This window comes from Petaurus breviceps, unplaced genomic scaffold (assembly GCF_028583685.1).
Source record: "Petaurus breviceps papuanus isolate PSGF00001 unplaced genomic scaffold, PetGlider_PUasm1.0 90779, whole genome shotgun sequence".
NCBI lineage: Eukaryota > Metazoa > Chordata > Mammalia > Diprotodontia > Petauridae > Petaurus > Petaurus breviceps.
In genome coordinates, this window is record NW_027187344.1 from 12,134,509 (window position 1) to 12,146,750 (window position 12,242).

The following is a 12,242-nucleotide window of genomic DNA, read 5'->3' on the forward strand; positions in this document are numbered from 1 at the left end:
ATTCAGGTAGAACTCTTCCCCTTTCTGGGGGTCTGTCCTTTGCTGAAATCTTTATCTCTGGGGTCTGAGTTGAGCAAACCAAGAGGAGTGGCTGGGGTTCCCTCTCTAAGGTTATAGCACAGATAACTTGGGAAGAAAAGTTTTTTATATAGTGGCTGGTTTCTAGAGACAAAGATTTTTACTTAAGAGTTCTCAGCAAATGACTATAATTGGATGATGTGTATAAAGAGGACTTAATGGTAATGATATTTATTTGATTCAGTCTGAGATCCAGTGTCAGCCATGAAGGCTCTTAATGACTTTGATTTACTTTACAGTCCCATCCAAGAGGCAGATGAGCAGAAGCGGCTTCTGGTTGCTGTATGGAACAGAGAGAGAGACCATGGGTAAGAAGGGTTTCCTGGGCAGAAATGTGTTCCTCCCACTGGGCCTTTGGGTAGAAATTAGGAGAGACATCTACCACCCAAAACTCCATTCCTCTGGTGATTTCCAAACAGCAGAGGCCATGGCCCCCCACCTCCCCACCCACCTTGTTCTTAGGTGCTGGCCTTTGTCACCTACTCAGTGGCCATGTGTTGATGCCTACAAGTCACTCATTCTAACCTGGTACTAGAAATGCAAAGAGGTTGAGGTCATGGGGTTCTGTCTTTTAACAAGCTTACAGTTTAGTTGAGGCAAGAGATTCCCTCCTAACTTTTATCTTTCCTTGTATTCATTTTATAAAATATTTAGCACAGTGCCTGGCACATGGTAGCCACTTTAAATAAATTCTTCTCTTACTATACCCTTCTTTCTCTGAACCAAATACTAGGAGGTAAGAGTATGATATGAATGTAGATTTATCTCATTCACTATCAGATGAAAATACTGTAGATTTAGAGCCAGGGAATAACCCTAGGTTACATTTTTTTTTTCTGTATCCTAAAGTTAACAAATTGGAATGCTTTCAACCTTTTGCCTCAAAATAGAAAATCTGTATGTCATCATAGTGGTATAAAATGGTGTCTTGGCATCAACTTTTTTTCTGTAGGCTATTTTTTCAGTATATGCTTTACACTTTAATAGAGACAAATCCTAGAAAACTTATTTGTCCAGAGCAGGGTGGATGCAGATATGTGTAGGAGTAGAGGAGCATTTAAGCTTTATAGCTTAAATTAAATTAAATAGCTTAACTTTATAGTTATTTTATTGTACCAGTTGCTGTATGATGAGAACCTTTGGAGGTACAGTCACTCACCTTTGTGTTTTACAACTAGAATTTCATGACAGTAAAATAAATTAAGCAAAGTACAGTTTAAGAATGAGTGATTAATGTTAATTCAAGTTATTGGCAGAGAAAGGCACTGTTATGTTGGAGCAAATGAGTCAGCATCAAGTTGAAGCAATACAACAATGTTCTGGGGGATGTGTCTCACATTCTTGCCTATTTTGGGAAAGTATGATTCCCCATTCAAAAAATCCATAATAGGCAGTCCAAATAAAAAAGCACACAAAGGAAGAGACACATATATAACATTCTCAAGTGGCTTTGAATTGTATTATTGACAGCCTTACTAAAAAGCCAGGAAGAGTTGTTAATAAAGAACACATCTTCAGTTCTCATTGACATGACTCAAGGTATTGAACACAAACTTGATGAATAATACTGAAGCATGTCACTGATCTGTCTTTCTAAGAGAGAATGCCTTTATAGCTACATAATATGGGAAAAGAAAATACTGTGAAAAATACTACACAAGTTAGTGCATGTGCTCTTAAGTCAAAGAGCATTTTTCTTAAGTATGATCAATAGTCAATTTGAAAAGAAAACTTAATGAATTTACATCATGATTTTAAAAGAATACAACTTTTTGATCATTTTTGATAGCCTCTTGCATCAACCATACTGGTTTTCTAATTATCTCTTGCATAGACTTACCTCTTTTTTGTCCATGCACTTTTGGGGTTCTAGAGTCTCCCTAAGAGTTCTTTCCCAGAAGCCATCCTGTCTGTAGTCCCCACTTCTCTGTTTATCTCCATTTTGTTTGTCCTTCAAGGTCTGGCCCAAACCCACCCTCCTCCTTGAGCTCTTTCTTACTTCCCAGTACTGCAGTGATCTTTTCTCATATTGCTTTAGCTAATATGGTCTGTTCTGCTGTTTGGTAGTTAATCATATACTTGCCTTGTAAGATTTAAAGTCACAGACTTGGAGCAGGAGGTGACCATAGAACACAGAATGTTAGAAAATAGATGGTTAGAACTGGAAGGAACCTTGGAGATCATGTAGTTTAACTCTCTTTATAAATGAGAAAACTTGTGACAGAGGTTAATTAACAGGTGGAACTGAGACTGGAAGAACTTCTGTATTTTCTTTTCCAATCTTGTCCTTTTTCTGCCATGCCATATGGCTTCTTGAACCATTTAAAAAACTCTTGTATCATTACTTAACTTTTCAGGTGTTTCTCTTATTTTACTGACACTTGTAATCAACTTGAAGAATTACATCTTGCATTTGTTGCACATAGTAAGGGCACAATTTGTGGACTGAATATAAACCAGGGGTGGGGAACCTGCATCCTCATAGCCACATGTGGCCTGGCAGGTCCTCAAATGTGACTTTTGACTGAATCCAAACTTAACAGAACAAATTCCCCAGTCCTCGTATAAACTTTTGTGGGCAGTATTTTTGGTATTATTTATTGACCTACAGCCTGAGTTATACTCAGATTACATATAAAAGAATTTTTAATAGCTTTAAGTACCATAAGTAAGAAGCAGTCAGTTACAGAATACTTAAGAGATTTCTACTTATGAGTGTTAATTATGACAATTTACTGTACCTGAATGAATGTGAAGTCACTGGCGCCAGAGTAGGAAGCAAAGCTATGGGGAAGTTATTAACAATTTAGTATTTTCAGTTCATTTGGGAATGTGAATTCTACTTACCAAAGAATATTACAGAAACCATATTCTTTAGGTCAAGGGATTGTGATTGTAGAAATATAGAAGTATAAAATTTATAATCCTATAGCATATATTTTGTATACCAAGATTCAAATAGTACAGTGGAATACTTTGTGTATCCAAATATCAGATTTCTTTTGAATGGGTTGCCATTTAGTGTTAAACAGGTATGTAAGACTTTCACAGAGGTTGTATGGTTTTCTGGAGTAACATCTTAGGTTGGCCTTACAGATGTTATGATTACCACAATGGCAAAAACTCTGTAGCATCCAGGGCATCATCATCTCCTCTTATGTCAGGCCCCAGAAAAACTACCCCAGATTCAACTTTCTGTTTCGGCATTCATTTAAAACCATTGCTCATGAGCACCCACCAGTATGTTTGCTTTTACTAGTAAGCCAGAGGCCCTAATTAGTTTAAATCAAAGGCATTTAATGTAATGTCATAATAAGAAAAAGAGCACCCTAACATTTTCTTCTATAAATCTGGGACATGATCTCCTCCATATCGTCAGTGTGAAGAGAGTGCCCATGCTTAGGGAACATGTATGGGAAGGTGTGGCTAGGGAACATTTGTAGAGAAGTACACATACAAGAAACATTTATTTGTTCATGAATAAAGAAACATTTATTGAGTGTTTACTGTGTGCCAACACTGTTCTAAATACTGGAGATGCAAAGCTTCTTTTCTTTTTCTTTCTTTTTTTTTTGCTTTTTGGAGGGCAGTTGGGGTTAAATGACTTGCCAAAAGTCACATGGCTAGTAAGTGTGTCAAGTGTCTGATTCTGGATTTGAACTCAGGTCCTCCTGACTCTAGGGCCGGTGCTCTATTCACTGTGCCACCTAGCCACCCCTGGAACTTATTTTCTAATTGGGGAAGAAGACACATGAAGGAGAGCTAGGGTTACTAAGATGGCATGTGGGTCGAGGAGAGGCAGCATGGTTTGAAATGGCCAGGAAGTGGGGTGGTGGTTTGGTCTGGGGCAAGATAAAGTGAAAGCTCCCCTGTCAGAGCTCAGAATCCTTGAGCAAAATCTGCATTCTTTTAGAAAGAGGTAGAAGGCCAGAATGCAGGCAGCATGGTTTAGAAATGACCAAAGGGGTAATGCCTATCTCTGAGAGCATAAGCCAGATGATAGTGTAGGATTACTGATGTCATCTGGGAATGATGAATTCAGGGGACACCCCAGTAATTTTGGGGTACCACCTGAAATGATGAGGAATAGATGTGCGGTTCCTATTACCCTAAAAGAATTCACTGGGACATTGTCCTAGTTGAAGTAAAGCATTTATTGGGGTGATGCACCCAAGCCAACCTGCTCCCATGTGGGAGAGACAGAGCATAGGCGGCAGGCCCTGCTTCCCTAAGGGAGCAGAGCAGCCCCTGCTTCTCCTAGGAGGCAAAGAACGTTATTGGGGTTAGATGTCAAGTTTAAATATAGTTTTATGGAATAGGGAGAAAGGGGACAAGAGAATGGGAGGAGCAAGCACTGCTCAAACATTCCTGGGATATCAGGTAGCCCAGAGGTTCCTTTATCATAGAGATAAGCAAAGAGAATAGGAGAGGGGAGGGAAAGAGCTGTTGTGGAATTGGGGGTGCTTTGTGAAAGTCCACAATGGGGGCCTTCAATGCATAGTCTTCTTTGATCACTTTTCTCGCTGGTCACATCCTGCATCTTAGCTCGTATCTCACATCCTGCTTGCTTTATCTGTTTCAGGCACTCCTTTCTACCTCATCAGTAATGCCATTGGATTACTTCTGCTGGGCCTGCTCCTTGCTGGTGTTGAGTGCTGTGGAGTCTCCACCAAATGGACCTTTGGTGGTTTTGTGATCTCCACCAGGAAGTGGCTTAGTTGGGCATATAGTTGTGTAGCCTCTCTCTGCTCTCAGTTTCTGACTTCAGCTGCGGTCTTTGTCTGAGGTGTTACCTCTTCTTCATTAGAGGACAAGTGGGATACTTTCTCTTTTTCAGTTTAGAGCCTAGAAACTTAGCCATTAGCTTTTTTTGGGGGTAGTGGTGTCAGGCCCTTCAACACCTGCTGTCATCTTTCTATAAGGAGAGTAAAATTTATCCTTGTAGCCTTTCTTATTGTCAGCCTGCATGATTTTGGGAAGCTGCATTTTAAACAAACCACCAAGGACTCTCTGGGTCTGGTACTCTTCCATCCTCCAGTATTCCATTGGTTCTCCTAATCTCCCAAGATCCTCTCCTACTTGGCATGCAAATGAATTTGCACCAGAACAAAAACTAAGCCAATGAGGAGAGTTCATTGTTCTCCATGCAAGTGGCCAATTACTTTTCTGATTTTATTATTTATAAGCCTCCTAGGCTTTAAGCCTCTCTGTCTATACCTCTCTGTATAGTCTTTGTGTCTGCACTTCATAAATGGTATATACTTTGCCTATGGATACAGGAAGTTGGATGTTTAGTATTTTAGGGATTGAGAATATTTGCAAATGTGAATAGATTATTGGTATGGTCATATATTTGGGGAACTGAACAATGAAGCAGGGACAGCATGTGAAACTGAGGGTGAGGAGTCTGGTGAGCATAATAAGAACAGGAGAGAGTGAAAAAAAAACCAAGGTGTGGAGGATAAAGGTAGTGTAGGAAGGGTGTGTGTGTGTGTGTGTGTGTGTGTGTGTGTGTGAGAGAGAGAGAGAGAGAGAGAGCGAGAGAGAGCACAATGACCTTAAAATTAATTGTCCTTTGTTATAGAGTTTTTATTGGATCTCCTGGTATATTGCTACATGTGTAGGGTGGCATAGCTAATACTCTTTAGCCCTCACCCCGAAAAAAACCCTACAACCTTAAATTAAAAAAAATTTTCATTTCTAAATTTTCTCCCTCCTTCTACTCTTCCCTCACTTATTAAGAAGGCAAGAAATATAATACCAGTTGACATAATCAGATTGAAATTGATCCTATTTATAGTTAAATGATTTTGTCTTGTAACTGCTAAAGTCATGATTCTTTGTCTCTGAACTTCAGAAATTCAGCTGTCCTGTCAAATTTAGTCAAATTTAGAAATCCAGTTCTCTTTTAAATCACTCTTCTGTGCTTATGTCAAGGAAATCTGTTACCCTTGAAAGAGGCAGGTGGACACTGGGGTGTCTGGTCTAGAATCTTTACACCATCAAGCTATCCTTCAAGGAGGTCTGGTTTGTTATCCAAAGAAGTCTGGTCCAATATTTCTAACTTTGCAGATAGACTTAAGCAATGAACATTAATTATTCACAGGAGAGAAGGAGGAGGTTGTTTCTGGCTTCTCATTCCCAACTTCCAACCCATCCTATTGTTCCCACCCCCATGATGCTGTCTACTCTGTAAACAATAGCATTATTTTCCCCACCTACCCAACTCTGTTCTTTGTTCTCTTATACTTTCCAAAACTATATGAAGGCTAGTAAGCTCTACCTTGTGGTTTTTGGTCATTGAGACAGGCCATTGACACAATTTATTGGTTACTGCTAGACTAACTAATAAATTGATCATACTCAGACCATTGTGTCTCAGTTTACCTTAATTTTCAGACATTGTACCAGTATACATATGAAGTCATGCAAAACATTTTTACATTAGTCATGTTTGGAAAAGTAAAGTGAAAAAAGTATGTTTCAGTGTACACTTAGAGTTCATCAGTTCTCTCTCTGGGGGTGGATATCATTTTTCATCATGAGCCCTTTGTTTGTCTTTTGTTCTCAAAGAGGAGCATGACATTAGTAAGGTGATGCCATGACTTGCAAATGAATTTAAGTGAGGGAGAGTTGTGTAAAGTCCCTCAGTTTCTCCTCTGGATTATTGTATTGATTAAAATAACGATTTCACAGTTGATGCTATTACAATACTGCTATTACTGTATATAATACTCTCTTGGTTCTCCTCACTTCACTTTGTATCAGTTCATATAAACCTTCCCAGGTTTTTCTGAAACCACTCTTCTCATCATTTTGCATAATAGTATTCCATCATCATCATATACTACAACTTGTTCAGTCATTTCCCAGTTGTCAGGCATCCCCTCAGTTTCTACTTCTTTGCTATATCAAAAAGAGCTGCTATAAATCTTTTTGTACATATGAGTCCTTTTCTTTTTCTTTGATCTCTTTGGGGTATAGACTTAGTAGTGATATTGCTGGTGAAAGAGTATGCCTAGTTTTATAGCCTTTTGGGTATAGTTTCAAAATATTCTGCAATATTATACCAATTGACAGATAGCTTGTGTACTTCTCACCTTATTTTTTGGTTTGGTGTCATAAAGCTGCCTTGGATGTACCTGCTTATCACCTCTTCAGAGAAAAGGGAGGCTTTGCCAGTGAAAATTAACATTTTGCTCTGTATTACCAGATCGAGAGCTACCATACCTGAAAGAAAGTCCTAAATGTATGGTAGATAGGAGGATCTTTAACACATTTTGAATACTTCTTATTCAGGACTAGTCTTGACCCTACAGCACCAGTGTTAATCATCAAATAATGATGATGATGATAACTAGCATTCATGTAATGCTACCATGTGCCAAGTGCTTTACAAATATTATCTCATTTGATCCTTAATAATAACCCTGGGAAGCAGGTGCTATTATTATCCCCATTTTACAATTAAGGAAATGAAGGCAAATGGGTTAAGTGACTTACTTGAGGTCACACAGCTCTTAAGTGTCTGAGATTGGATTTGAACTCAGTCTTCTCAACTCTAGGCCTGGCACTCTATCTACTGTACCCCACCTATCTATGCAGTTGATTCCACAGGCTGTATTTTTCTTGTTTGACTTTTTTATTTCCATGATTGGTTTATATCTGGGTACATCTGAAAGTGCTTCTATGATGTTTATCACTATTGAGACATTGCATGTTGGACCTGTGGCTGATCACTTTTCTCCATGCTCTGTCATCACTATTGACACAGATGTTGGCATCCTTTATGGTGATTTACTTGGAAGATACTGATTAACAGTAGAACTCACAGTCATTGCTCTAGTTATGAGTGCAGTGCTATGATGTGGATGTGGATAAGACCTCAAGCAAGTCATTTCAGTTTTTATGCCTTAGTCACCTATAAAACAGGGAGAGCAATACCTACCTTGTCTATTGTACAGGAAAGCTATAAGGAAGAAATGAAAATGTGGAAGGGAAAAGATTTTGAATGTTAAAAGCTTTAACAGTGCACAGTGATCTCATCATACCTTCATTTCCACCGTGGGGCTCTGTAACTGAAAAGAGGGCCTAAGGGAGTATGGGGAAGATAATGGAGGAGTTGGAAAATGGCCAGTTCAGACATTTTTGGTTATGGGACCAATAATTCCACTTTCTTCCTACTAACTGCAGTTTGTTCCAGTGTTCATATCCTACTGGTTATAGATTATCTCTGGGATAATTGGCCAGATATCCCCCCTGAATAAGTAGAGCTTTCATAACAAGCAATTCTAGTCCATCCTGGATTTTGTTATGTGCATTTGACTCCAGATCTATCTCCTACTCACTTAAAGTTTCTCAAAACCCATTGTTTTTTTTCTTTTTGGTCAGGGTCCTGAAACTTTTGGAAAGGTTTTAATATCAAATTTCATTATTCCTTCAGGCAGAGTCAACTTATTGGCTGCATGAGCTTTGGAGTGAAGTCTCTCTTGGACCCTGACAAGGTAGGTCCCTAGGAGAGGCTTGGTGATATCATTACCTTGAGGTTGGTGCAGGCCTGGGTAACTTTCTCTGTAAACTTGGAGGGGAGACAGCTAAGTCCCTGAGATAGACTTTCTCTGTCCAACAAAGAGACACAGTGAATAGAGTATTAACTTGGAGTCAAAAGATCTGAATTCAAATCCTACCCCAGATCCCTACTAGCTTTCTGACCCTGGGCGAGTTATTTAGTCTTTCATTAAGACTCAGTTTCTTCATCTGTAAACTTGGGTAATAGTAGCACCTCCCTTACAGGGATGTTGTGAGGATCAAGACTTTATTGTTTGCAGTTGGGTCAGTGGAATGAAGATGCATTTGTCACCAAGTCTGTTTGAGCTAGAACCAACCCCTTATCCTTATCTAAATCCAGTGGCCCAGAACTCTTCCAAAAGGAACAGAATTTTGGGAAAGAGATACTGTTTAAAAAGGAGGACACTGGTGTACAGAGAAAGGGCTGGGCTATAAAATTAATATCTCCCCTTGTGTACATTATCATGGTTGATGTGAGGTAGCTTGTGCAGATATTATTGTTCCTATTTTGCAGATGAAGAAAGTAAGACTTAATTGACTTCCCAAGATTTTACTGCTGGCTGTTATTCACATTTCTCATGACTCCAAGTCCAGGACTTTCCAACTTTCACAAAGGGAGTAAGCCCCTGTCCTAGGTTACCATTTGCTTCTTTAGGGTTTCTTGTCAGGTGGACTGACTAGGACAAGGCTCAACAAGTTTTTATTTTTGAGTCTACCAATTAGGGAACAAACCACTGTAGTGGGGGGGCGGTGGAGACAGGGAGTGGGGAATGGGGATAAGACAACACCTCTTTGAGATGTAAGGCAGAGGAAAAGGAGAGGAAAAAGCAGTAACAAAAATAGCTCACATTCCTATATAGTTTTTGAGATTTATAAAGGAATATATCTGTTAGCTTGTTTGATCCTCACTATAAATATAGGAAGCTGAGACTTGTCCAAAGGCATGCAGCTAGCAGATTCCAGAGCTGGGATTAGAACCCAGACCCTTGGCTACCAGTTTAGCATGCCTTAAGCCTTCTCTGTTCTAGAACTGCCCTATTTGAATGCCCTACTACTGCTATCTGCCTTTGGGCTAAGTTTCTTTATCTGTAAACTTGGGTAATAGTAGCACCTCCCTTACAGGCATGTTGTGAGGATCAAGACTTTATTGTTTGCAGTTGGGTCAGTGGAATGAAGATGCATTTGTCACCAAGTCAGTTTGAGCTAGAACCAACCCCTTATCCTTATCTAAATCCAGTGGCCCAGAACTTTTTGTGAGGATGCAGACAAACCCTTCCCCCTGTGGCAGTTGTTAAATTCTCTTCCTTGCTCTTAAAATGCTGTGTAAATGTGGGTTGTTGTTATTATTTTATTTCCATTGCCCAGCCCCAGATCCCCTACTGCCTTCGGCTTCTCAGCTTTCTACCTCTCATCTGCCTAGTTAGGGGAGGCCTCACAGAAAAGGTGGAGTCTGAAGTAGATTTTGGAACATGGGAGATGTTTCACCCATGGAGATGGAGATAAGAGTAGAGAAGTAGGAAAGCATGGAATGTATTTAAAGAATGGCAAGTAGGCCTCTTTAGCTGGAGACAGGGTGGGTAAAGGGATAGCGTGATTTAAGGCTGACAAGATAAGCATGGGCTAGACTGACCTTGAGGAAGGCCTTGAGGGCCAGACTGTTTGACCTTTGTCCTGTAGGCAATGGGAAGCCACCCAAGGCTTTTAAAGTAAAGGAACAATGTGATCTGCATTGTGAGTCATTAATGTGGCAGTGTCTACACCTCGGATTAGGAGGGGACAGATTTCATGAGCTTTGTATCTTGAACTGGAAGCGAAATTTAAAAGTCAACTCAACCAACATTCATTAAACACCTACTGTGTATGTGATACTGGGCTTGGCACTGGGCATAGACAAAAGTGAAACCATTTCTACCTTCAAGGATTATTCTACTCATCGGTAGTGTTAGAGAAGCACTGGGTTCAGAATGTATGAAGAACTCCAGAGAATGTGGAGGGAGCTGCTTCTTGTGCTGTTCCTTAGGCTTCTCACTTCTTGGCAGTACCTGGGAGAGCGGGAGGCCAACCTCTAGTTGTTCCAGACAGATGTTGCTGTTCAAGCTAAAGGGTGGAGTTGAGTCTCTTGGAATTGGGGACATTTTCTTTACTTGAGGAGCTCTGTATCCATTTCTTCTATCTCAGCCTCAGCAGCAGCAGCAGCACCCTCCTCCGTGCTCTGTCTGTTCCAGAACTGTCTAAGCAGCCCAAGTCTCTCCTTGTCTTAACACTGCACAGAACATCATAGACACTCAGATCTGATAATGGCATCTTTGCCGTGCTGCTCCTTCCAAGTGATTGTGTTTCCTAACTCCAAACATGACCCCACTTCCTTTCCCTTATCAATGCTCTTCTTGCCATAGGAGATCAGTGGCTGGTACTATCTTCTGGGACAGGACCTGGGCCGTACGAAGCATCTTAAGGTGGCAGCTCGGCGGTTGAAGCAGAGCAGAGGTATGTTTTTCACAGTTTCAAGTCTTAGTCTGGATCTTGACACAAAGTTATAAAGGAGTTTTATTTGGAGGCCGCTCTAATGGCATTTCCTCCAATATCTCTCCTGCCCTTATCTCCTTACAGATATCTACAGTTCTGTCCCTGTGTTTGTATTAAAACCTGTTAACCCTATATTTTGATAAAAGTGAATAGTGTCTAGGGTTAGTCTCTTGACTGACATGGTATTAATGTTTTGCCTGCCACAGGCAGCTGGGCAGCTTTCCTAGACAGTGAGGCTAGGAGGCCTTTATTTCTCTTGATTGAGTTTTCTTTTGGATGTTATTAGCTGTGTGCTCTATAAGCTTAGGGGCAGAAGTGGACCTCGGCCACACTGAGAATGTACTTCCCTCGGGAGCTTTTCTTGGAGTCCTTCCCTTGCAGCAGACTGCTTAAGTGATCTAGGGCTAGAGAGTAGCTGGGAACTAGTTGCATGTCCCTATTGATGACTTGCTTTTCTTGGTTGCCTTTTAGATCTGTTATTGAGAATGCCTGAGCTGGCACTGAAACATGTGGATACAGAAAACATGCAGTTGTTCAAGGTGGGTGAGTGGGAGACTTGGGTACCTGAAAATGAGAAAACCTGTCAGCTATCAGAACACTTCTCAAGGCTTTATTGTTTGTAGCTTGCTGGGCAGCCATTAATCTATCTATAGTTGAATCATCCTAGAAGGTACTTGAAAGTCAATAGGAAATCTGCTGTAATTTGCCTACTTTTGTCTCTTGGTTATTGAAGTACCATGTCTAGCCCTTAAAACAGAGCTCTACTATAAAGTAGGTGGTTTGGAAACCTGGTTGTTTCTAGCCATCAAGGATTAGGAGTCAACATGTCATGTCAGCTGAGACTTTGCTCAGAAACCTTTGGCTAGATTTGGAAGCAGGGACAACATTTGGGGCCTAGATAGATTCACTTCCCAGGAGGAGTGCAAATGCCAAATAGTCCAGATTTGAGATAGCATGGTATACTGAAAAGAGTACTAGACTGTTTTAGAGGGTTGTTAATGGTGTTTCAGGCAACTCTCTGTGATCTGTGTTTGTGCTCCATTGAGTAAATCATAGATTCTTGAAATATT

At 40.3% G+C, this 12,242-nt stretch overlaps 1 protein-coding gene across 1 annotated transcript in view; it reads left to right on the top strand.

Annotated features, from left to right (window-relative positions):
* The window catches only part of LOC138147244 (regulator of G-protein signaling 3-like), a 49,900-nt gene that overhangs the window by 18,987 nt on the left and 18,671 nt on the right, over window positions 1-12,242 (top strand). Inside the window, exons 5-8 of the mRNA XM_069069606.1 lie at window positions 318-386; window positions 8,522-8,582; window positions 11,043-11,133; window positions 11,644-11,711. Coding sequence (XP_068925707.1) covers window positions 318-386; window positions 8,522-8,582; window positions 11,043-11,133; window positions 11,644-11,711 — 289 coding nt within the window. The remainder of the gene's footprint in view (window positions 1-317; window positions 387-8,521; window positions 8,583-11,042; window positions 11,134-11,643; window positions 11,712-12,242) is intronic.